Here is a 27,142-nt window from a genome sequence, read left to right on the forward strand (position 1 = left end):
TTAAAGGACGGCCTCCCTCCTCCCTACATTCTAGTAGGACTATCCAATATACTGAGAATTTTGTAATGCTGTAATATGACATTAGATTGTCTGGGGCTTTGTGTATTGTAATATCGTGATATGACGTAAGTGGTTTTAAAGGCTGCAGCACAGTAAAGGGATGCAGTTTTCTGAACTTTTTAGACTGTTAAAGCGAGTCTATTTTTGCTTGGTCTATTTCACGTTACTAATGACTGTTTAGCGGAAATCTCTTGTGTTTAAATATCTAATGAAAACACAAACAGTCAAAGGGCGAGCCCTATCTGCAGGCCTACCTGTTATGGGTGCCTCCACCTCCAGCATACACTTCTCCTGGCGGAGGATGTTAGCGCCGTCGTTGATGATCCTGAGGGCCACGTCCTCCTCCACTCGGCCCTCCTTGACCAGGTGGTTGCGGAGCAGCTCGGCGTTGGGCTTGCCATCCTCAAACAGGTCTTTTACAGTCAGCTTCTGCTGAGGCGGGTACGGCACAGCTGTTGAAGAAAAAGGTCAGCAGCGCCCATTAGGATAACCCAATTAGGGCTAATCATGATTTCTAAATTGCAACTAATTTTTTCATTAGCATTCCTGCTCCTGGCTGGGCAGGTCCAACAGGCATGCCAATCTGTAAACAGCTTGCTCAACCGGAAAACATCTGTATAATTACAAAGACATGAGATAAAATGAATCCATGAAAAAGGATCAAAACAGTGGCAGGTTGACTTTCAGACCAATAATGTATTTGACAAGATGTGCCTGCAGAAAGCAGAGTGGAGTGGGAATGTATGTACTGCATCTCAAACTGCATTTCCTCAAGCTGCTATCACAAGAGGTGACATTTGCTTTAAGCTGAGCCGAGATGAAATTATGGGCACAGGAGGAAGGAGGGGTGCACAGATGCGATAATACCATGCAAGGGATACGCAAGTCAGGCGGCAAGAAGTCCCTTCACCTCACTTGACCCCTTCCTCCTCCTCGATACTCACCCCCTCACCACCTCCGCATTCCTTTTACCGACACTGCAAAAGGTCGATGCTTTCAAGGCTGTGAACAGTGCACTTTGTGATCAAAATGCGTTCAAGTGCACCAACTAAAACTGCATAAGTTATCACTGTCTAAGAGGGGATAAATTACATCCAGCAGCAAGCCAGCAGTGCATCCATAGCTTACTGTGTGAATAAAGCAGCAACAACTGGCATGTAGACTATAATCTTGACTCATGAAAGAAGAAAACAACAGCATGTTGTCGTTGCAAAGATGTAATGACGACAAGATTATTTAATGCATGCTTCGTTTTAAGTTGGTTGGCAGCAGTCATGCAAATGAGGCAGTAAGGGTTTAAATGATACAGCATCAAGTGCAAAAAACGAAACAACAAAACAAAGCAAAAAAAAAAAAAAAAAAAGACATAAAGTCTACATTACAGCTTTGCTGCAAGTTGTCTGCGGGGCTGATTAGTGAGGCAGCATTGCATCACTGGCAGCAGCTTCATCAGTTCATAAAACTCCAGGAGGAGACAGCTGGGAACTAAGCTGCTCTTGTTCAAAACAATAGTGGAATCTGATCCAAGCCCTCTCACTTCCAGGGCCCTGCAAGGTAAAAGGGATTACCGCTAGTCTGCCTAATAACAGGCCAGGTGCTTGTAAGTGGCAGGCAAATAAAACACACAACTGTGGGACAGATTATGGCACTGGTTAAGCATACTGTAAGGCTAGACAGGTATGGATCTGTAGGGCATTGTGAAGCACATCGTGAGGCACTAAATAGAAAAATGGAGAATGATTTGAGTGTTGTTGTTTTTTAAAGACTGCAGCTGCATAGCACACAAGCAGCAAGCTGGAAAAAAAGAAAATCCTTGCTACAGATTGTGCAGCAAGCCCCATGAGTGTTCAGATGGTTTCGCCCTGGATTTTCAATGACACCAAATCCATCCACAGTTCAAATCTAGGATATGACCATGCCCTAAAATGCCAGATAAAAGGCTGTATCTACAAGTGGAGATCAGGGCCACTTGTGTGATAAGCAGTGGCGGCAGCAATGAACAAGAAAATGAGAGTGGCACTCTGAGAAAGCTGTCAAGCCCACACAAGACCAAATCAAAGCAATGTGAAAAAGCATTAATAAGCTTTAGCGTGGGTGTGTTTGCTAATCAGTGATGTGATGGCTAAGTGAAGAGGAATCCAAATGTGGTTCTTGCTTAGTACTGTAGCCATCACAGAGTTTGAACTCCAGGATAGTTTGAAAAGGAACAAGTGATATTATAGTTAAGAGCTGAGTCTAACTGTGTTCATAACTTAGTTGAAAAATCTTAAATGACGAGGCTGTGTATCTGTGCCTGACAACTGGACTGCAGATGGTGTTTTATTTTGCATGATGAGATGCAGGTGACTGATGTGGGTTAGGGCTACAGTCTATACAGCCTGGGCTGCAATGGGAAAAGCTGCAGCTCAATTCCAACTTGGCCAGCCTACGATCAGGACAAGTTGCCATGCGTTGACTAGTGTGGTATAAATAAACAGTAAGTGCTCCCAGGCCTATGAGGCGCACAGCGAAGCGAACTGTAAGCTGAGGTACGCGCCTTAAGAACAGATTAGGTAAAGCCTCTATTAGCTGGGGCCTCCAGGTTCAGGGGCAGTTTATTTAAAAGCCTCGTCACACTGAAGGCGAGCTGCAGTAGGCTCCGTGAAAACATTATGACACAGAAACGGGGTATGTTGTGGGCATGAAGAGCACAGGGCCAGGAAACTTTTCCTGTGCCGGCCATGGTGACTGGTGGATTCCAACATCCAGCAGCCATGTGCACTGTTTCACCTGACAAACCACTTTCCACAACAGAAAAGAACCTGGTTGTTTAAACTTTCCAAACGCAGACCAAATTTCCCAGCATTTGTGTGGTGGCTGATGGTAATTTCCCACACTTGCGAATTCTAGCTGGCTGAATACGCCTCCTCACTAGCAAGGAAGGATCCAACCCCCCACCCACCCTGCACCAAAAAACAGTTACTCTTGGTCCGATCACCCGCATGGTTAAAATTACACATAAACTACTACTTTTACTCAGTGGAAAGAGCCTGTATTCTGCATTGATTGTGCAACCTAGACAAGGTGAGGGTGAGACTTTTTTTTTTTTTTTTGATGATGATGATGAAAAATGTCTTGTTCAACATAATAAGGCTGCCGCTGCCCTGAAACGGGGTTCTTATTTGAGATTGGCCTAATTAGCATTAATGTTTGATGGACTCTACGTAACGTCAGACACGCACGGGGCCAATGCTGCGCTGCACCAACACCCACACTGTCTGGCATGACAACAAACAACCCAAGACACAAAGACAGTACTATCTGCCATCCTGCCCACGGAGGATAATGTTTTGGACGGTGATACGAGCCAGCGTCTAGAATCTGTTCTCTATTGTATCAAAATCAACACAATGGGGAGGATTGAATTACAAAGATGCGGCTGGGTGGAGATGAATGGAGCGGACTGACACTGGATGAATCATGAAGTCCACTTCAGATTGCCCTAATTATCAGTGAATGCATTGCTCTCCCAGACTAAATGGCCAGGCCCTGGGCTCATTGGCTGTCTCTGTCAGTCAATCATGTGTGGCAGCAGTGTACATTCCCCACTGGCTTCTGTCTCTTTTTATTTCAGAGACACAGGCTCAGCATGCGTACATGGCAGCAATCCGATTCAATTAGTTTCAAAGCTGACACCAGCCATGGCCATATCAGTGGGAAGCGTTGGATATGGTCAAAATGTAGCCAGGCTAAGCTCTTTGTTTTCAGCAAGTCTTTGGAGCTCACCCACACCTATCAGCCTGTATTTACAGCCTAGAATGAAAACTTCAGATGAGGCGACCGAGTGTTTCAGCCACCAGGTCATCCACGAAAGTCAGCAGTGAATGAGCTTAACTGTTGACTTGCACAACCAGAGCAGCATTAGTCTTAGGCAGTCTACCAGTTAAGCTCTCTTACAGCCACCAGTTAAAACCGGAAGCACCACTGCTGCGATTTTGAAGACTGGTGCCCATATTTTTTTTTACTGAACCTGTCAGTAGAACTATTTTATACTGATTTCCAGTGTTGTTAAACTTGACTTCAAGTCGAGACAGTTTCTTCTCAGGTTGGAGAAGCCTGTGAAACGGCATTTATACCACCATGGGACACTAGAACTCTCCACTGAAGCCGGAGATGACAGCAACAATAAAAACAAGAGTAACAACTACAATATCTATATTCATGCATGCTAGGGCTGCATGCTACAGACAACATTTCTTACCTTGATATTTATGGCAAACATCTTGATAAGGAAACGATATATGAAATATGATATGACTGTGGGTTCACACGTACTTGTAATTCTAATTCTCAACAGTGAAAATTCAGCATTCTTCAGAAAACAGCATAATAATACCAAATAGATGTAGAAAATGCAGCTACTTCACAAAGTATTTTATTGATCAGAACAGGCCAATCACAGTCTTAGGCTGCATTAAAATATATTTTGTTTAATTAATCAAACATTTTGCTGCAAACATTAAAATGCATCACAACAGAGGAGGACAGCACAAACTGGCTGATAAATGATTCTGAATTGTGTATTGAAGACCAATACATGGGTCCACCCTTCTTTTCCTTGGTCCAGATCTCTTTCTCCCGCCCTGTCACTTCCCTCCTCTCTCTCTCTCTCTCTCTCCCCATCATGTGGCTGACCATGTTGGGAACATCACTGGGGAGATTCTTTCCACAATTAACTCACCCTCTCCCTACTGGCTCACACTTCAGCATTCCAGTCCCCTGGCAGGACACTCTCCCTGTGCCCTTGCGGACAAGAGGGGGATGTGGGCGGCACTGGCGGAAAAGCAGTAGTGGTTGTAGGGGATAGGGGGAGTGGGGGTCTCCCCTTGGGAGTTGCCCCAGACTTGGTTTGGCACATCCTGTCCCGGGCAGACACAACTAGTGATGACCTGGCAATCCAATGAGTGGCAACAATCCGTGTGTGCAGGAATCTTCCCTGTCAAAGCCTCGGTGTGCCTCATCCAGTGAGTCAGTGCACACATCAGAGTGTGTGACTCCTTATGAGGCTCTACCCTGGATAACCACAATAGCAGTTCCCTCTCGCTCTGTCTCTCACACCTTAATTCACAGACACCTGAGCATCTCCTGGCAAGTGTGACTAACAGGAAGCGCCTATGGTTTTATCTCTTCTAGGCTGTGATACAGGCTAATTACACATGATTGGCACTAGTACACAGCTTTTCTCACACATGCTCAGTGGCCTCATTTCCATAAACACATGCTTGTAATAGGGCTGAGAGATAAATCTTTATCATATCTCTATCTAGATATGAACATGCACAATATTTACATCTCAAATGGCAATGATATGTACTATATTAAATTTAAAGCTAGGGTTATCCTGAGACATTGTGCATTTTCCACATTCAATTGACATTATTTTGTTGTTTTTTTGAAGAGTGCTTAATTTCACTGTTATTCCACTTTAAACTTCAAATAAGTGTTAACCCATTGTCATATCGTATATCGCACAGCTATCGGGATACTTGACAGAAATATCCAGCTATGAAAATCTGTCCATATCGTGCAGCCCGAGCTTGTACCTCCATAAACCAAACTCTGCATACTAATATTTAGGATACATATTCTCTAAATGATTTCTTGTACGAGCATGGGACAAAGTTAATGCTATTTCAAAAGCCACAGGTGGTTTCCAATTCACAATGCAGCCAAAGAGGAAACAATGTTGGCGCCGTGTCAGTAGTATTGAAGAAAAGCACTCACCCTTTATCAGCCGCTCTGTTGTGGACTGTTTTTCATGTTTATCCTTGTCTTTGTCTTTCCCTGACATCTTTCTTGTGTTTGGAGGGTAGTTTCGGGAGTTCAAATCCTGTGCAGCTGTCTTGCTAGCTAGCCCTGTGACAAGCTAGCACACGGGTTTGACAGTCAGCTCCGTCTTGACGTTTTAATATTGGTTTGGAGTCGGAGACGCTCGTTTTCTCTCCTCTTTCAACTAAGAAGCAGTAAGATTAGCTAGCAAGGCGGCTAGCTGATGTTGTGGTTGGACGGGCTAGGGACCTAGCTGTTTTGGCAGCAACATTAACGCTGGCGAATACTGACGAAGAGCAAACCCAAGTGAGGATAAAAGCGCACGAATTTGAAATATGTAGAAGCAACAGGTTGCTGGGTAGTGGCTGCCAGGTGCAGCAGAGAGCTGGATATTACATAGAGGGGAGCTAACGTTAGCAGCTAATCCGATTTCCTCACTCTTTTTTAGCGAGTTAGCCGGCTAACGTGTTAACGCTGGCAAGTCAGCAAAAGACAGCAACCGAATCCGGCGTCTCATCTTCTGCGTGCAGTCCCTTTACGTACGGAGGTTTACAGCATCACGTAAAGCCGCGTTTGTTGTAAGTTTGTAAAAAAAAAAAAAAAAAAAAAATACTGAGAGTCTTTCCAAGATGCACACAGCGTCTTGACCGTATCCTCCTCCTCGGATTAAACTCTAATCTGACAGTGAGGCACAGCGACGGATTTCCTACAACATGGTGGAGCTGATGTGACGTGACTATGGAAACGTAACACGTGTAGACGGAGAGGGCTGCGTTCACGAGCACAACCCGCCCCGTTCAACAGCACTGCCAACTCCTGTCCGATGTCGCCTTCAGGTGCAATCGGAAATATATCAGTACGGTAAGAAGACCACCTGCGAGCAAATTAAAAGGTAAATAAATATCCATTTATACCACGTGATCACTGTTGTTCATAGTTATTTTATCCTTGTGTTCATTTTATTTTATTTTATCTGTTTTTAACATTTTATAGTTTTGAACAGTCTAGCATAATTGTAATTGTTAATTGTAACTGTTTAATTTTAATAATAAAGGTAGTCTATTGTTTTTTGTCTGTGTTTCTTTTAATCTTGTAATGTGAATCACTTTGGACTGCATGTTTGCATGAAAGGTGCTATATAAATAAAATTGATTTGAGTTGAGTCGAGTAATGTGACTGGAAAAATTTGGATATGGATTCAATAAATGCTTGAAATTTAAACTAAATCAGTTCATCAATGTGTTTCATTATTTATTTTAACATGCCCCCCTTAGCCACCCCTAGGAACTTGGTGATATGTGGCATCTATGTGGTGTGACCAGCTGAAAAACAGGAGACAGGGTTCAAGAAATAAGGAGGTTGGCATTTGAACTGGACCGCAGTAGCCCTTACGCTTAATATGCTAATTAATAATAAATAATAATAACAATAATCACACATGGCAAATATCATAAATGAGTTAATTGGTCACTTTGTTCCACTATGGCAGTGCGGGTTCAAGAAATTGTGCATTTTCCGTGAGATGTGCCCAAAATGCACAATTCTTTGATCTCATTTGTCTTATATAATGAAACTAAATCATTAATATTGTTTAAGATGAAAAATAATACATAATACCTATACTTCACTCCCATACTGATGTTATCAAAATTCAGCAAACCAATAAAATCAGTGTCCATCATCTAAAACTAGAGTCCCCAACTGTTATTGCCAGATGTAAATCAAAGTGAACATTGTTTTCTATTAGGAAGCTCATTCTACCACACTTCTCACAGGACATGAAAGCAGCATTTCAGAGTGGAGGACAGAGGTACACTCATAACCGCAAAACGTTTAAAGCTTTGCTTGAGAAAGGCCTTATGTAGTGTCAAATTTCAGATGAGTGGTGCCTTTATTTAATTGAGTGGTCTTTACTGAGAACGAGATCTCTTCTCAAAGAGAACTGAGGCCAAAACTATGGCAACGTAAAAGAAAACAGTCTGATTCAGTCACATGTTCCACCAGTCAAACAGGTTGGACATTGTAAAAAGGAGTTCTCAAATAATGTACCACAGCACTGTGATGTGGTACCATAATTATTCAATTTCAAAGACAGGTTAGATCGTGTCAGAAGCCTTGTAAGTACGTCAGTGAGAATTTCTTCTCACTGTAAGAGATAATCAACTGACAAGAAAACGTGGTAAAATGCAATCCCTGGCTGGTGGATTGGTTGCATTAAAAGGCTGTGTTTCTGCTCAAAAACACAAATGGTATGTTATCAGAAGGGAGCAAATTCATATTGTGTATGTGTTTTTTGGGGTTTCAAAGGAGAGTTAGGGTTAGGGTTCTTTCTTACTGAAAGAATTCAATAACAACTGGGAACACTAGATGGCCCCCTTGCTTCATATTTCAACCAAAAATGGGCCAGTACACGTGAAGCCACTATAATCTATCATAATTCATCTAACACACAACTGGTATCTGTAAAAGCCATGTTGAGGAATATGAGAAGTGAGGGGGGTGAGATGTGTTCAGGGTGAGTGGGGAACAAAACCAACAGGATAAAACCAGATACAAAAACTTTAGATTTATTGAACTTGAAAATAGCCTTAAATTCCACTTAAACATTCATTATAATAAGTAAATACCTACAACATTACACTTAAAATACCACCAACCACATATAAAACCATGAATACAGGGGATCAGTTTAAACAAAAAAAGCAGCTCGACAGCTAAAAAAAAAAAAAAAAAAGTATTAAAGGGAACACGAAGATCAAAGGCCATGCACACAAGAATTACTCATTGTTAGTTGTTACAAATGCTGGTTTATCGAGACACTGATGCCTTAGCTTCTGCTACTTCTGCAGTTTTGCTTGCCAACGAGTACGCTTTGCCCATTCCATGGTTCTCTTGTTTGCCGTGAGGGGACACATCATCACAATGATATGAAACAAACATCTCAGAGCCCTGTAATTTCACTAATCTTAAGAAAAAAAAAAAAAAAAAACGAAATGAAAAATAACACAAAGCGACCTCAGGCAAACCTCCATTTGATGTAAAAAGAATGGAAGAGTAGCACAAGCACCAGTAGGCACACAGCCTGAGGAGATGTCTCTTGTCTCTCTGGCACATGTTCAACAGCACTCTATTTTGGCCTTCAGCTCCTACCGAAAAAGCAAAGCCTGATGCACTGAGGGTCAGACGGATGCTTCTTCCACCATCTAGTGTTAGATCACATCAGTCACAAGAGAAGACCTGATGCTAGGCCTTTTCGTGGGGGGTGGGGGCGGGGCTTGTCGAGCTATCAGGCCAAGTCAGTGAGCTGTACACAGATAGAGAAACATGGAGTAGTCAGCAGGATGTGATCAACATCAGTTCAAGTGTAGGCACTCGCGGCTCTTCAACAGTGCATAGTGACAGCAGTCAGGAGGGGAGGAAAAAAGTGAATTTGTAGCACACCAGAAAAGAGTTTCCTCCCAAAGCCAGGTTTGACCTTGCGAGTTCCTTTTCGTGAGATCTGGGCTTGCACGTTTTACAAAAAGAGTGTTCCAGCTTCAACAATGCTAACATGAATGTATTTCAGCCATCCACACAAAAGCCTGTACAACAACTGCCACGGATATCTTCTTCACGAGCTAATATGATGGGAAGTACAGTCGATTATCTCACTAAATGTTGCATTCACATCAAAAAAAGACTGTAGCAAAAGACGCTGAACAGGGAGTGGCATGAGGAGTCTTTGGTGCTCAGTCAACGAGACAGGAAACTGAACGGATTTAAACTTGAGATCCAAACAACTGCTGGCATATTTTTCAATCCCAACTGAGGATGTTAAAGACAATGGACATAATAAGGAGTGTTGCATTACATCATGAACCCACTGGAGCACAACACACGGAGGAAATGTACTGTATGGCTATACATAAATCCTTCATTTTAGGCAAGGCTCCAAAGGCCTAGTTTTCAATAAATCAGAATATCTGTAATCCCACAAGCTCTCCCCAACACTTCTTCAACTTAACCATCTGCCCTGAGAGAGACCAGACAGAACCGCTGGCCATCTTAAAACAGGCAGGTCCACACACCTTTTAGACACAGCCACATATTGAAGAGTACATACACGAACCAAAGCCCTTCTGTACATAGAACAATGTTAATCAGTCTATCCTGGCAATTATTAACATAATTCCATTAGTACTCTATAGTAAAATGTTACTGAAATTCAAATATTTCTATGTACCGTGTGGATTTATAAAACAAAAACAGCAAAGATGCAGTTTTGCCCCAACATGATCTGGGAAATGATATTTCTGTCAAAACTGCACAGTAATTAAGGTCTCTCTTTGCTTGCATATACTTTACCAGTCAATTATTAAGCTGCTGCAGGAAAATAGAAAATGACTAATTCAACCCCTTTTGGAATGACTCTAATCTTCCTTAAAACAGCATAGTCAGAGGAACATGACTGGAAGGAGGTGAGAGACTGAAAAAGGATGGGCCCTGCCTGAAGACAAAAAGTGCTGTTAAATGGCGAGTCCCAGGCAAGTGACCCACAGACCAACACTTGTTTGACCAGAGCCTCCTGCAAGCCCACTCGGGCTAGCAGAGTCAAGACCAGACTAGTCACATGGTTTTTGTCAGGACTGTCATGGACTGAGAGGTGAACACAAACCAACAGAGATTATTGAAGATCGGTTTCCAGATGAACGTGACCAGACCAGCCGGTGAAGGTGCACCTTCTTGTATTGCGATTGGATATATTCCAAGAAGGTCGACCACATGGGAAGGTAGTGCCCAGAGGAGTTTCAGTAGTGAAAAGTCCACAGCACACACTGCATCCTCTGAGTGGCAGCTGATTTTATTTTTACTGCATGATGAAACCGGGTTGTGGGGTCATACGAGGAGGAGGCCTCTGGGGCAAGGCGGGGGGGTACTGAGAGAGGAAGGGGTTGGAGTAGCTGGAGGTGACGTTGGAGAACGGCTGGCCTGTTCTGGGAGGAATTGGGGGGTATGGAGTTGGTGTATAGAAGACGGGAGGTTGAGGAGCAGCAGCAGGAGCTGGAGGTGCGTTTAGAATTGGGGCTGGCTGGGATGGAGGTGGCGGGGGTTTTCTCCTGGGCTGAGCAATGGGTGAGGAGCCGCTGCTGGCGTCATTGAGCAGCGAGGATGAAGGTCTGGCTGCTGCCGACACATCTTGAGGTCGAGAGGCGGAGGCCAGCGCCTGGGGGAGCCGCTGGCCCTTCATCACCATCTCCTGGAGCTTCTCAATCTTCACCCTCCTCAGGTGGGCCAGCTTCCTGTTGCTCTGGTAGGCATCGATGAACGTGTCCAGAGTCACTTCGCCGTCCAGGAATGAGTCAGCCATGTTCTGTTGACACAGGAAGAGAGAATTGAGACGGATTTAGAGAATGCCCTGAGTCATGAGGATGGAAGCAGATGGATGTTCAAGGAAGATCACAGAAAAAAGTAAATCCGGGACACATGGTTGTTGCAGGGATTGAATCTGTGAATATTTTAGTTACAGGAAAGACTGTTGATTCACTGGGTCCCCATGCTTTCCTATGTCATCAAACCAGAGAGTAAAACATTAGAGCAATGAAGAATTTGTTGCAGAATACTTAAAGCATGGTACCCCCAGTTTCAGCACAGTTCTGACTACTCCACTGGTTTGAAAACTACAGTATGCTAGGCAGAGAGCAGGAATGGAAACTGCAACGTGAAACAGTCGGACAGCATTTAAAAGCTCAAAAATATGTTTCAGTGTTTCCAATACCTTTAAACAACAGCAAATGTATATGATTTAATGACTGCATCCCTTGGTGACTTATGTCACCAAGGGATGCATTAGGTTTGTGTGGATAGACAGCAGTATCATGCTTACTTCTGTCTCCTCTTCAATTTTGGCTCCCTCTGCCTGCAGTAGAGCCAGCAAAATGTCCAGGGAGGCGTTTCCTGACTTGTGGTCTGTGAAAGAAGAAGAAAGAAAAACAAGAAAAACGTTATTTTAATGGGGAGAGCCACACCTTACCTGAGTAAAGAAATACCCACTCTTTGTCATCATCAGGATATTATCAACTCAAAACTGTCTGACAACACGACTGGCAGCATCTCCGCCCATGTGTTCAGTATCAAGTATGTTACACTGCCTCAGGATAATGTAAAGCATAAGTATACAAGACCACACACTAAACAAGTTAGTTAATTTCCCATGTGAGAATCTGTTATCACTGTAGATACAATGTTGTAATGAAGGTGCCCCAGGTTTTGGACTTATTCTACATACTCTCCAAAAAGGTTTTGTTATGAAACATTTTGATGGTGAATCAGAATTGCAAAGAAAATTTCTGCAGTGATACTATACAGCCATGCATGTCTAAACAATCTCATTGCAAAGGAGCGAGGAGGAGGAGGAGCAAAGGAGCAGTGATTGTTAGACCCCTCTGACAAAAACAAACATTAACATATCTAAAAATGAGTATCAGCCTTCTCAAATGTGTTTTAAACTAGAATGTTGGGTCGCTCACAACAAGGTGGGTGTATCCCCCTTGAGTTTAGGAGCTTTCACTAAATTAAAAAGAATAAAAACAATATACCAGTGTAGGTATGAAAGTAGGAATACAAAGGACAACAGAATGATGTTTAAGTTAATCATTTTTGCTTTACCCTCATATTTTTACAGTCTGGCTTTTCTTGTGAGCTTTGGTGGGTCAAATATTTAAAGCATAAACTGACATCCCAGCCAACTGTCTGCACCGACTGTTATGAGGTAATACTTTTTTTGGAAAGCACTGTTGTCCCCCACCCAAAGACATCCAAAAGGGAGGTACAATGAATTGGCATGCATCTGTTCATTACATGCATGACTTCCAAACAAATGCTTGGATCTCCAGCAAATTTGGTGGGAAGGCTAGTCATGGGCCAAGGAAAAGTTGGCCAACTTTTCACCCTCTTTGGCCAAAAGGGGGCGTGGCATATCCCAAAGAGGCGAACGGATTCAAATGTCATCACAAAACCTGGACTAGGTCTGTCATGGGCCACTGAGGAACTGATTAACTTTTCAGGCTGTTCAGTCAAAAGGAGAAATTCCAGGGAAATTCTAGACTAATTCACATTTGTGAATTGGTCTGGTGATGCCAGGCTTGGTGTGGATTTTCCAGAATCAACACGGTGCAAGTAACAGTTATTTACAAAGTTTGAAAAGACATGGTTCATGTGTTGGATGACAATACGACAAATCTTTTTAAACAACCTCAAAAGAAAGCAGCCCACAGACCATGGCAAAAGAGAAACTGGTGGGGGATCTCACATAGATGTGTCACAACCAGCCTCAACCACACAGCCAGAGGCCAAAACAAACAACTTCTGGCATTTGAGAAAGGCACTCCATATGACATGACAAGTAAGCGCTGGAAAGAGAGAACTGATGCTGTGATACGTTACCTGGCCATGGATAAGATTCCCATAAAAATGGGAATCCACATCTGTACTTAGAATGCTGAGACAAGATTGAACACAAAACTCACAATGTCCACTTTTTAAGTGAGGAGAAATGACCTGCATACGAGACAGGGGGTCTAAAGGCAGTGAGGACCTTGCAGCTGAACAGCTAGACTGTGTTTTAGGTACATTCATTGAGAAAATATGTATGTTACACTTTTATTTTTTAGGTTTTGTCTCCTCATGGGGCTATATTTTCATAAATAGGGGAATTAGTTTGGTTATAGTCTTCAGTAACCTACAAAATATCAACATCAAAAAAGAATCATGATCATATTGTCTTTTGTGATACTGCCTGAAAATGATGTTTTTGCCAAATTGCCCAGCCCTTTCAATTGTGTGTTACAGGGAAGGGAGGGCGATGCACCTCCACCCACACGAAACAAAATGATATGCCTGTGCTGTCAGGTGCCCTCAGTCCAATCCATATATTCCATATCAAACACCCAAGCTGATAGGTGTCAGTACTGAGTTCCAAGAATAGCGCCATATCGGTGACAATCCCTTATTATTACACCTCATTATTCCTCCTAATACGGCTGAGTCACAGGATCCTAACATGCAACTCACATGCATTACAGATTAAGTGTGATTAAACATGCTGGGTCAATCGAGGATCTTATTTGCCAATAAATCAAGAAGATTCCTTCGACTCTTAATAAAGATGAAGTGTGTTGGCATGTGTTCAGTCTTACAAAGCTGGGAAATAAAAACTGTGTGAATTCTGCCAGTCAATGTCCTGTGACTGGCACTTCAACAGTTCCTAACATCGCTGTGTTTGTGGTGTGCTAGCGAGGCCTCGGTGAGTCAACTGAAACGGAATAGGCGGTCTCTAAGGAGGAAGCCTGTTTTGTTTGTGCTCCTGACAAGGGCTGAAAGTCAACACCAGCTGGAGCTGGGATTACACACACACACACACACACACACACACAAATACAGTGACACCCTGGTAGTGAGGCCAACGTTGCATAAAGCAGTTTTGTGATCTCTGCTGTGGCATTGTTCATTCACCTACATTCCACCAGACCCAGACAAAATACAATGGTCTTAAATTATGGGTGACATCTAATCTAACCTAACTTCCAGTGCTATTCTAGGCTTCCTGCTCTGCATGGCAACACAGTGTACAAAGATGTGAGCTGAATAATTTCTACACTGGACATAAGCTACAGTTAGACACGGGGAAAAAAACAGTGTGTGAGATATCTGCGTTAGGGGTTAAGCAAGTATGTGAATTTTTTTGAAAGCCAATATTTCTAAACTGAAGGTGCCAATAACCGATATGTGCGGCTGACATCTTAATCTCTATTCTATCTTAATGTTTTACCATATTCAATCCAAGAACTTTCTTTTTCCTCCAGAATTTGATTTTTCTCTGGATGGAAAAGCCTCTGAAACAGCACTTAGACCATCACGGGACACTACATTTACGAAAGCTATAGTAATCTAATTTCCAGAACCTCACATCATTGAAGCTGTCGAGTAAAAATCCTCTCACAATACACTGGAATGATGTCTCTGGTCAGATATCTGGTATAAAATAATAAGAAAAGCGTACTGATTGGCAGTCAGGGACATCTATAATCCAGAAGTTGATGACAGTGACTGACCAATATTCAGTTCTTTGTGTTATCAGCCTTTCCCTAAACAAACCATTATTGATGTTTCCTTAAGACACGCACTCAACTGTTGTCTTTACCCCTTAGAGGCCAGTGGTTGTACTGGGCAGCTCACTGAGTCAATATTTATGCAAGTAAATCTACTGCGATTACTGTAAATAACAGGTTTGACAGCTTGGCTGGTTAAGGGTTAAAAGGGTGGGTGAGAGAAGGGGATTCAGGGTGTGGAAAGCAAGAGAGTGAGTAAGAGAGAGATACAAGAAAGAAAGAAAGAAAAAACAGGGTCTTGGCTAGGTTGCCTTGTCTTCCACCTCCAGCTAAACAGAGGCTTAATTTAACCAGCTTTCTTCTAGAATGACTCCAGGCATTTCAAAACTTTGTGAACCTTAACGCCCTCTCCTAAGAAATCACCACTGTGCTCAGTGGCCCAGAAAACGGCTGACCGTTCATTAAAAATCACCATCAAACCTCTAACAACAATAATCACATACACTGATTATTGTTTTGATTGTTTCTAAGGTTTAGCCCATCTTGTCTGACAGATGAATAAGGGGCCGTGGAGGAGATGCCATGTGATTCAGTTGTCTTGGTGCAGTGCTGGTCAATTTAGCAGTAAATTCTTGCTACTCAATCATCTGGAGGACATGAGGGAGAAAGATCACTGAATTTGCACTCTGTCAGTAAAAACTGACAGAGTGCAAATTGAATAAACCTTCAGACAGACAGAGCCTCTGCTCTTGGCACAGCGCCTTTTTCCAGGGTGAATTCCCATTCCTTTCTGTCCAGCCCCTCTCTCCCATAACAAGGCAGACTCTCAGGCATATCAGCAGCACTCCTCCACACAAAGCTGTGATTCTCTGGCTCAGCAGAGAGCCTGGTGAGCCCAGAACACACAGTCTGGGCCTGGGGATCATGAGACAGCCATTTAGTAAATGAATCCACGTCGGCCTCCACTGTGAATCTGAGGGGGAGTTTTTGGCTCGCCTGGCTGCCTTTCTCTCTCTCCCACCCTCCCTTCTTCCCTCCCTGCCAGTCCCATCATCCACCACTCCCTCCCACCCACCATGGTTGTTTTACCCCAGCCTGCCCAGCAGCACAATGGCCCACTGTGGGCTGCTGTGCTCACAGGCGGGAGGGTGTGTGTGTGTGTGTTTGTGTTGAGGCTGTTTCACCCTACTACTCTGGCCTACAGAGCTTCATGCACAGTAAGAGATGATGCATTGGCAAGTTACCAGGGGAAAAGGATGGGTTTAGTAGTGGTGTTAGTGTTGAAGGTGGTGGGGGATAACTGAATGAGAAGAAAACATAGCTCACTATGTTGCATCAGTGTGGACTGTGCCTTTCATATGGGTCAAATGGCTAAGTTGCTCTGAGCTGCGAGCATCCCTGTCCTTCCCGTGCTGCACTACAGCAAATCCACAACTAGGACAGCAAGCGCACGGAGCAGGGGGGGCACTGGGTAACCTACATTTGACAAAAAGCCATGTTTCACTGTCAACAATCAAAACCACTGGCTGCTACATTGGTACAGCTACTCTTCCCTGAGAAATTATATCCAGGCCAAAATGTAGCTTCAAACGGCAAATATACACATAACCAATTTTTATGGGTATTGCTTTGAGGCTTAAATTGAATAAGCTTTCAACCAGACGTACACAAAATCAAATTAAAAAAAGGCAGCTCATGTCTATCTCTAATGACATAGAAATTAAAACATACATTGCATAAGTGTGCATACCACTTGCTTCGATAACACAGGCCTTTCTTTCTGGATAAGCCTCTGTCTTCATTTTCAATTCAGGCTTCATGGAAAAAACTACAACAATTTGAAAGGGGTGATGTGTAGACTTTGTCTTCCACTGTATGTACAGTATGTATATACTGTACAAGCTTTTACAAACAGCGTGTGTATGCTTTGCAGGGAAGAGGCAAAGTCAAACTTTTATCAGCATAGCAGAAGCCAGAACAAAGAGTAGTGAATTGTTGGCATGCTATTTTGAGTGGGCTGCTTGGCAACCGTTGCGTCAACCAAGGTCACAAGTATCGTCACTCTGTCTTGCTCACACACTGCAAAGTGCTTGAAGGTGTGTCGGTAAGGGGTAATACAGGCCTCTCTGTCTTTATGAGGTACCGCAGGCACAGTGTGGATCTAATTTATATCTGGAACCTGCTCAGACCTGGCAGAGATCTGCTCTAGTGACTACTGCAGCAACATGATACACTATCTTGTCGATATGGCTGACTATGATAAGAAACCTGGGAACTGGCAGAACTGGTCTGATCTGTTATAGGGAGAACACGCTTTTTCATTACCTAGTACCTACTCCTCCACGGCCCTATCCACTTTTTTTGGTTTTCCATTCGGCGAAAGTTTGGGATAGCATCTGATAGGGTCCAAAATTAACTTTTTGGCTCATCTGCCAAAGGCAGGTACACTGAGAAAATTTACAAGCCAGAAATATTTGTTATCAGCCATAAAATCATGCATTATTTACATAAAGTGCCTTCATATTTTAGCCAGGATCTCAGGGCTCCAGCATCATGCAGACCGCATGACTCACCTGCCTGACTTTCCTCTTTGCCTTCAGATTTTCTTTTTGATGGCTTAAAATCAGAAATATGTCACCAAATCTCTAATAACGTGTAACAGATGTTTCTTATGGCATATGGATCTGTCACAACTCTAAATAATAAGGTTGCTCTTTGGAAGAAAGATTAGGCAAGAATTATCAGAATCACCAAACATACAGCATACTGCTGAGGAAATTAAAGGATTATCATACTTGTTCAAGCCAGGTAAGTAAGCTATGGTGTTTTGTAGTTATGGTTTATTTTTAGAACATACCTGTTTGAGCAGAGGGAAAAAAAACAATACTTTTCAATTCTTAGCAGTGAGGCCCAATAAGCCATACAGTTTTGATTTCTTACTCAAATGCTTCACACATATTGCATTGCAATTTTCACAGCTCAACCTCACCAAATCTGTAAAGAAATATCCTTGGCCCTCCTTCCTTTAATCTGTCCCATAGCAAAACTAGATATCCTGTTTAGTAAAAGCCAACTGGCAAAAATTTGACTTTTGATTTTGACCTGTTTCAATCAGAGTTATGCTCTTTCCAATTCATGTTTCCAAAATAAAGTCATTTTTATTCACTGCCAACCTGGAGAAAACCATCCATTTATATCCTTGCATTAAGAGTCTCTAGAAACCTTAAGTCACTTACTCATCTTCAGCTCATACACGATGCAGCCACTAGAGTTGTTACTGACACCAAATGTCAAGATCATATCACTCAGCTCTAAGCTTCTCTTCCTTGGCTCCCCAATAGTTTTAGAATTTAATTTAAGATTTTAATGATAACTTTAAAAGCTTGTCTAGATTTGGCACCAAACTGCATTACAGAACTTTTAATCCAATATGGGCTGGAGCACAGCCAAAGATCCTTAGGCAGGGCTTTTCTGACTGTTCCTTCATCTTGGCTCTATAATGTAAGTCTTGACAAAACCTCAAGATTGTAGAACAACCTGCCTGAGGAACACTGTCAATGTATTTTCTTTTAAATCACTTTTCAAAGCGACTGATCTGCCTCTAACGTGTGTGCTGTTGAATTTTTTTGGGAGGCATTTCTTTATTTAGTGGTGACAGTATGGAAAGGCAGGAAAGGCAGGAGAGAGAGGGAATGACACGCAGCAAAGGGCTGGAGCTGAAATCGACCCCAGGCAGCTGTGGTAAGGACACAGTCTTGATGCATGGTCCATGCTCTAGCAGGTGAGCCACTGGGCGCCCCTGTTGATGAATTTTTTAACTCCTCTTTCACTTGAACATGTGTGTTATTTTCGACTTTTGTTGCCTGGACTTGTAAAGCACTCAGTTTTGGGAAAGGGTAAAGCAAAGTTATTGTTACTGTTATTTTTATCCCCTGCATGGCACCTGTTACTTGCAATGGCAGTACTGATACCTAGGGTGGACTTGCGAAGCTGGTAGGCCTCAAATTTCTCCTGCAGGCAGCCGTAGCGTTTGGTGAGTAGGTCCTTCTTGTGCTCCAGGTTGGGCTGCAGGGCCAGGTTTTGCTCCGCCAAGTTTCTGTTACTGGCCAGCGTCATTTCCTTGCTCTGCTGCACGTCCTGCATCTGCAACACAAAAAATACAAGAAACACTGAGGAAAATGTATCTGTAAAGCTGTGATACCCCACTTTGGTGTTTGTATGATGTTGGCAGAGTTAATAAAAATCCACTATGAGAAAAAAAAAATCAATGGAAATGCTTAGGATTCACTCTGGCTATCATGAAATCTCAATGATGCAATCTGACACAAAGGCGCAAACTGAAGCTTTTCATACAACTTCTCATGTGGTAAAGAAGAGAAAATGCAGCAATCCCTTACTGTGATTTTGACCATTTTTGGCAGCCAAAATGCAATGTGTCATTAATAATCTGCCTCTAAAAGTGCACTATGCAACCTGCCAAGGTTTGATATAAGTGAGGATGTTTAGATTCATCTGACAAAACGTGGCATAAGCATGTAATTTGATGGGTGAGTCTGTGTGGTCCTCACTTAAATCAATGTGGCAGTTTTGCATACTGTGCCATAAACGTAATGTCATTTATTTGCTAAGTTAGATAGACTACCTTCTGCTTTTCATCTTTTTACCTTCTGTAGCTCTGCTTGGTTACCTCTGCTACCATCATGCAGTTACTATTGCCTCTGCACTGAAAAAGCCCACCTCTATCTGAGTGAGTGATTTACTCTTGAAGTGATCTGTAAGATCTCATTTTTACCCTGGTGCCGCTGTTGTCTATGGGATTAAGCACCGTAATGCAAACAGATGGTGAGGAAACTTATCATTCCAAATGGGGCTCTCTCCCACCTGGCACTGAAGCTGTGGGGCTCACGGTGGTCTCTCTCTGTCAAGTGATGCTAACACTACTGTGTTTCCCTCATTTTAATGTATTCTTCTGTTGATCATTGTCTTTACAATCAGGTAGGCCTGCTTCCTCATTGTCTACCTCGCCGTTGCCTTTTAAATCTTCCTGACTGGCTCTGTGTGGCTATAACATTTCCAAAAAACATACAATTATTAGCACAGCCTGCATTTTTATTCATTAAATATTCTGTATTTCTGACTCTTTCATGGTAGCCAATTTTTCTACCTCTGTAGAGGTTATTTTAACTAGCCTATTTTGTACCATATTACAAAGACATATTCACAAATTCCCTAAAGCTTATGTGAAAAACTAATGAGGGTTAAAAACATTTATCATTCAAACCTAAAAAAAAAAAAAAACCTCAGCCTGCACAGCCTAACTAATGTCATATGGCTAACTTATAGAAAATGGTATATTCAAGAAATAACTTAAACACAATTAACTGTTTATCCTGCCAGCACTGTCAGTAATGTTAGCTGTCTACTAACTAACATTATAGTAAGCACCTAGCCTGCCTGTTAACTCGGATGGCATCCTTCACAGCTGACAGGATTTCCAAATGCAGATATTATTTTTTGAAGTTTGGCAGATTTTTGTTTATTGTGCTGTTTTTGAGCACTGCTTTGGTATTTGTGTTTTAATTTTTATGTGACTCACTGACAGCGACTGATTTGAATTTCCTGCCTGATCTATCAATTGGACCAAAAGTCTGACGTATATAGCAAAGAAAACTATGGACGAGCAATTTTTTTTTTTTAAACTTTGTTTTATTTGTTTGCCAATACTGGCTCTAAAAATATAGACAATATCACAATGTGCACCCTATGTAACTGTTTTTGTTTGTTTGTTTGTTTTAATAATAATAAAAACAAAGTCCAAATCTCTGCAAAATGCTTTAGTACTTGAGTTTTCATTCTTCACAACTGAGGTAATCTTTTTGCACTGTTTCTATGACACATTTTCACATTTCAGATTTATCACTGTTCTCCCAGTGCATTAGTTTGTTCTCTAGGTTTGAAACCTTAGAAACATGATTTGAAAGCTGGTGCACATGTGTTGTGTTTTGAACCATTAAAACTTATGTATGGAAAGGGCGAATCTTTATTTTGAATCTTTGCAGATGTGCATTGGTGTGCTTGTAATGCAGACTTTTCTCTCAGAAATCTGCCCACACAGTTGTGAGCTTGCAAGTCACGTGATTTATGATAGCACTGTCTCACAGCTCCGGTCTGAAACTCTGAAACAGCCGGTCATGTACAAGATGACCGGCTGACTGTCAAAGCTTTTAGCTTTTTTTTCCCCAGTTTTGAAATATGACATCATATTTATCCCACAGTTCTCAAGTTGCAAGCTCATGTTTCTCCATTAGCACTGAGACATATCACCTCTCTATATCTGAGCACCATCAAACTTCAGAGTACAAAAAAATCATGCCTAATCTTTTGGCGAGCTATATCTTAACTTATGAAAATAAGAGTGGTATTATTGTGAAATAATCGGTGATTATGAAACTTCACACTTAAACTGCAAATTTTCACATAACTCCCACAATCCTCTTAATGTGTTTAGAAAGAGCTACACATCATTGTCACAAACGTGCTGAGGGGATGTACAAAATCTGTATTTGTTCTTTGAAACAAATGAAAAACTATCAGCTAGCAGACTGCTTGTCATCCAGATGCTGTCACCAGGCAACCCTTCAAACAAGTAAAGCTGCTTTTGAACAGAAAACCACCTCCAACAGCTGGTAGATTTTTCAATTGTGTAGACAAATATAAGCTCAGTAAATGATTAAATAACTTGCACAGATGGATATTTTGGACTGTGAGGTGACCATTTGTATTTAATCTAATCCCACTCCATTGCCCCTCAAGAGACGTTAGGCTAACCTTTTTGCAAGGCCATCACTGTAAAAACGATTTTGATCTTTATTAAACTACCTGGTTAACCCATTGATGTCTGAGTAAACAAGAAGAAAATGTGATTAGCAAATCAGCAAAAAATTACTTAACATTATTAAAAAATTTAAAAAAAAAAAAAAAGCACCTGGAAGTTAGCCAGAACCTCCCCCGTTAAAAATTAGGGGAAAAAAGGAGAAAATCTGTAAACATAAATAATAATTTTTTTTAAATTAATAAATGTATAAAAATAATACAAAACTAATACAATACATAATAAATGCATGCAATAAAATACATTTTGCAAGAAAACAATTAATAATTATTATAAACAGATACTTAAAATTTCTTTACCATTAAGCATAAATTTCCCCAAAATGTGAAATAAGTACAAATAAAGTTTATTTGTTAAGAGGGTGACATAAAACCTTTTCAAATTAAAGCATACCCACAGGTTCCTGGGTTGCAAAAGTTTAAATTAAAAAAAAATACAAAATACATTTTAAAAAATGACACCTTTCCCTTAAACTGTAGGCTACTGAAAATGGTCGCATGGGTCACAGACAGCAAATGTGTATGATGAATAATAAAAATAACTCTAGTACCTCTCACCTGAGTCACTGCACACATAAAATGTTCTGAATGCAAATACAGCAAGATATGGGTGAGAATATGTTGTAAAGCTCTAAAAATACACGGGTGTAGCGTAGGTCTTGATGGTAAAGCCGTTTCAAAAACAGATGAGGTGGGACTTGTTTATGGCTGGACTGAATTGGGAAAACTACTGTTTTCACACAGAAAAAGAAGCTAAATATGTCTCACTACTACCACTGTGCAGCCCGGTCCTGAAGTGACCGGGCTGCTGTTTGCGAGAGCCAGTCTTCTCATTCATTGTGGCCCAGTGAAGAAGACGACCTTTAAATAGCATCTGTAACTGCAGGCTTGTTCTGTCAAACCAAACACATAATTGTTCCAGAGGGAAATATGCTCCAATGCTCAACTCTCTCTGTACCGGCTTTACAGTAAGAGAAAGGAGAACACTGCAATAATCACAGGAAAAGTAGGTTAAGAGCCAATTTGGATGGACCACCACAGATCTAAATTTAGGAGAGCCTAAGCAAAAACCTTCAATCAAACAGAATCAACACAGAGAGCATTTCAAGTTGGCAGCATTCAATCTGAAGTTCTTGTGCTCAAACCGCAGTTGTGTTTCCTCATCTTTCGTGTCTTCTGTAACCACAATCATATCAGATATTACAGAGAGAATGCTTGAAAACTGAAGGCTAAATGACAGTGAACGTGTGAGTGGAAGGTTACAAATTTGAAACCCTGGACCAGCGGTTACAGTCTGACCAGGGACAGTGAAGTGAAACAGAGATGCACTTTGACATTAGTATCATTAAAAAAAGGAACAGCCCAAGAATCTTGAACAAAGCACCCAACTGCACCCCCTTAGAGGTGGCTGGTTTTGCATCCTGTACTCTCCAGTGAATATGTGTAACTCTAGATGCGAAGTAGAGCATGCATGCTGTGTAAAACCCATTCCTGAATTAATCAAGGTTTAAAAAAAAAGATAAGGGGAAAAAGGCAAGATGATGTGACTCAGCTTACTTGAAAATATATAATGGGGAGCTTAAATGAGCTGAAACATCATGTGGTGGAATTGTAAAACTAGGTCACCTCCGAATCAAAATCATCCCGGGCTTTGATTCGCTGGAAATTCAATAACTGGGTGCGTGTGAGAGCTGAAGATGAAGACCAATAACTGAAAGAGTCATTATGTTTGTGTTTATTGCCTCGACACCTCTATGGAAGTCCAGGCTTGCCTCATAAAAACACAAGCCACAGACAGTCTGCAATTACAGACAGAAATGGCATTTACATGTTAATCTGCAGGCACGACACATATTCAAGCTTGTGAGGATCTATGTGAATCTGTTCAAATTCTGTGATATTTTTAGCATTTTCTCCAAACACAAGCATGTTACTATTTGCATTATTCAAAGCAACATGTGCTGTATGTGTGCGTCACAGATCATGTTTTGCAAAATGAGGAGATGACTGCCTACAGCAAAGCATGTGTACACTACAGCTGTACACCCAGAACTCCTTGTCATTCTCAGGTTTCACCCAGTGAGTTAAGACACCCATTTCTTTTGTTCCTGTCCAGTGCATTATGTTTAAGGAATTTCCCACTTCCACCTTTGGCTGAGACATGTTCTTACATGGCTCGTCACTGCCATAATCTTATGACTAACTAAAGTCAACAACTGCTGTGTCACTGCTGTAAACAAGCCCTTCCCTCTTGCTGTAACCTATGGGAAGAGGAAAACGAAACCATGGAAACAATCAGACAGGGCGTGGACTGAAAAGAACTGACGGCACAAAAGCTTCACTGATAGCACAACAACATTCATGCAAATCACTAATAACAGCATACTGCTTCCTGTGTGCTTTTTGCAAGGTGAAATGGATCTAATACACTCAGGTTGACCTGTACGTTCCCATGTCTTGGAAGAGATGCTTAAACTGCAAATCAAATTTTAGGCGTTCAGGCAAAACTCTTAGCTGAACAAGGCCAAATGCCTACATTTCAATCATAACAAGGAGTGCTAATGGCAAAGCCATAGCAACCCAATATTAGGTGTAAAAGATTTTCTTATGCACTGAGATTATTTGTGTATCTGATAAAAAAAAAAAAAAATCCAGATAAAGTGCCACAGAGAAAATGAAACTGTGTGACTATTGCTGTGCGTGGGGAAAAAGAACAAATCCGGTATTATTAAAAAAGAAAAAAAAAAAAAAAAAAACTTAATCTGCTAGCCTTCCCTCTTGATATGCCAAATTTGTGTCAGCAGAAATAACATTCTAGTAGGGCCCATGGTCTGTAATCTCTCCATGTATGGACAAACTGAGACTTATCGGCTGCTTATCATGAAGTAAAGCCAGGCCTGTTGGTGCAGAACAGGTACAAAATAATTACTGGGCAAACAGCAGACGGGAGTAACTTGCAAATGAGGCTGAATTCAAGGTTTTATGAACAGAACTGCAACGGAGCAAGGTCACTCAGACCCCACCGCTATGCAGAGACGCCATTCAAAATGTGGCAATTTAATGTTGCCCTGCTTATCTTGAAAAAAAAACACACACAAATACGTCTCTAAGAAGATTATTTCTACATATTTATGGTCCGGTGGGAAATTCGGCATGCACACAAACACAAAGCAACACTTAATTATAGCACAATGTCGCGTTTTTATGTAGTATATTTGGTCACATTAGCTCGCTAACGGCCCGTGGTGTTAATTTGGTTTTACTGGCAAAAAGAGGAGCAACGATTCGAAGAAATTACACTGAAATTGTATATTTCAGAAAATATCTCAGGTTGTGGTTTCCGCAGCTGTCTTGTGATACATATCCCGACAGCCGAGGCAGCAAGCTGTCAGGTTGACTGGTTTGACATGTCGTTCTCTGCCTGCATGAGTGTCGGCGCTAGGCCACTACCTGAGTTAGCTAGCTGATCTATTTACTAAAACATGTACTGTTAATTTATGGGCACCAGCTAGCCGATGCGTTCGTCCGTGGAGGCCAACTTCGCCGGAGCAACAATGTCGCAGACCGGGAACCCTCATGTGGTTAAAACTTGAAACAATGCTGCTGTGCCCCAGCTCCGTCCCAAGGTTACCGTGGCTGGTAACATTTCACGGGCTTGGGAAGCAATTTTCTACTTGAATTTGACCAAATGTAAGTAACTTCGCGAAGCCACAGCGACTATTTCCGTCAATGTAAAGAGAGCTCGCCAGGAACAAACAACAAAGGGTTGAGGGGAAAAAACACAAGTGACCGAAGAAAAGGAGTCAATTGCTAACGTTAGAATACAAAAGCGACTGGCGTTTTTTAAAACCTACCTCCTCCATCTCCTGGACGATTTTTGTGAGTTTTTCGTCGTCCTCCAGCAGTTCGTTGAGCTGAGTCATCGTGTACGCGCTAAACTTGTCAGAAAAACTAGACATTTTAGCTGTTGTTTTGTGTTTCACCTCGTCTGTGCTCCTCTCCTCTCGCCTTTCAGACTGTGACAGCTGACCGAGCTTCCTCTACCGGAAGCTGAGAGGGTACAGGCCCAGTGCTGCCTTCACATGCCGCCGGAAATAATAACATTCTGCATCAAAACCTCTAATATCATGATGTACAGGTGAGCATAAGGGATCAATGTCCCTCTGTGCTGATAAGCTGCTGACGTACATGTAATCACACTTATCACACTTGTCAAACATCAGCCACTGTTACACTTTGGTCCCAGAAATGTAGCTTCAACAAGTGCATTAGACATTTTGGTAGCAAACAATATTAGATCCGATCAGATAGTTTTATTAATCCCCAAAGGAGAATCTCAGTTGCAAACAAATAAATACACACAGATAGCGAAATAACAGACAATGCATTCACAGTGCACACATCCCTCTTATCGCTCGGAATAAACTCCCCAAAACACCCAGCAGCTGGAACAGGGGAAAAAAGGAAGACATGTTGAGAAGGACCACAGAGAGAGGAGACCCCATTCCTGGCCAGACAGACAAATTACAGTCAAAATACAAAAGAAAACAGACTAGCAGACAATATGACAGAAAACAAACAAACAAACAAAAGCAGCAGGAGGTCTCTGTTGTTATCAAGAGATAAAGACATCACTTATTATTCAGTATTTATGACTTCAGAAGTATTTAAGAACCATTATTTCATATTTGACAAATTATACATGCAGTGTGTAGAATCATTAATAATAATAGTGGTAACTGTGAGTTATGAGCACGGTCACAGTTAAATGACATTGCAACAGAGTGATAAATATGGCTGGGGCAGTGAAAAAATGTTCTATTAGAGAAAACAGTGCATTTCTGAAGGGCTCAGTATGGTAGTCATCAGCACAAAAGCACTTGTATGGTAGTGTTTATTGCAGTTGAACTCGGGAAAACTACAATTTACATGGAGGTATTGAAGGCAGCATGTGGCTTTCCACAAATCCAACATGGATCTTTCCTCTGCATCTATTTCAAAAAGGCCTACATATTATTTTCTGTTTTGTTTTGTTTGTTTTTTTTTCATTGCCAGTGCAATACATGATAAACATAACAACAGTCTTGGAAGTTGTTCTAACATGTTTACAGAATGAAACAAAAACATCATAGTTCTATACAGCACATTCAGTTCCATGGAAAAAGGCACCTTTCTTTTGGTTGCTTGACATTATGTTGCTTCCATGTGAGGTAAAAAAAAAAAAAAAAAAAAAAAAAAAAAAGATATAATAAATAAAGCCTAAACATTAAAAAAAAAAAAAAAAAAAAAAAAAAAAA

General features: G+C 41.6%; 2 protein-coding genes across 3 annotated transcripts in view; both read right to left on the reverse strand.

Annotated features, from left to right (window-relative positions):
- The window catches only part of ppp3cca (protein phosphatase 3, catalytic subunit, gamma isozyme, a), a 30,930-nt gene extending 24,358 nt beyond the window's left edge, over positions 1 to 6,572 (reverse strand). The window contains exons 1-2 of one of the 2 annotated variants that reach the window (XM_030060761.1): positions 5,824 to 6,572; positions 315 to 512 (exon numbers count right to left, since the gene is read on the reverse strand). In XM_030060761.1, the coding sequence (XP_029916621.1) occupies positions 315 to 512; positions 5,824 to 5,890 (265 nt within the window). In that variant the 5' untranslated portion in view covers positions 5,891 to 6,572. The remainder of the gene's footprint in view (positions 1 to 314; positions 513 to 5,823) is intronic. The other variant, XM_030060762.1, reaches the window with a different exon arrangement.
- A 1,847-nt stretch (positions 6,573 to 8,419) lies between these two features.
- On the reverse strand, positions 8,420 to 25,892 carry vps37ba (VPS37B subunit of ESCRT-I a). The gene is made up of 4 exons (XM_030059425.1): positions 25,700 to 25,892; positions 18,926 to 19,097; positions 11,732 to 11,814; positions 8,420 to 11,218 (listed from the first exon to the last, which is right to left on the reverse strand). The coding sequence occupies exons 1-4, from the start codon at positions 25,802 to 25,804 to the stop codon at positions 10,715 to 10,717; spliced, it is 864 nt and encodes a 287-aa protein (XP_029915285.1). The 5' UTR covers positions 25,805 to 25,892; the 3' UTR covers positions 8,420 to 10,714.
- Between the last annotated feature and the right edge of the window lie 1,250 nt (positions 25,893 to 27,142).

The sequence above is a fragment of the Myripristis murdjan genome, chromosome 9 (assembly GCF_902150065.1).
Source record: "Myripristis murdjan chromosome 9, fMyrMur1.1, whole genome shotgun sequence".
NCBI lineage: Eukaryota > Metazoa > Chordata > Actinopteri > Holocentriformes > Holocentridae > Myripristis > Myripristis murdjan.

Bases quoted from the DNA above. Each gene is read 5' to 3' on its own strand.
- vps37ba (XM_030059425.1), bottom strand. From the start codon at position 25,804: ATGTCTAGTTTTTCTGACAAGTTTAGCGCGTACACGATGACTCAGCTC. The intron at 11,815-18,925 runs GTATCAGTACTG...CTTCTTTCACAG, and splicing joins GCTTCGCAAGTCCACCCTAG to ACCACAAGTCAGGAAACGCC. The intron at 11,219-11,731 runs GTAAGCATGATA...CTGTGTCAACAG, and splicing joins AAATTGAAGAGGAGACAGAA to AACATGGCTGACTCATTCCT.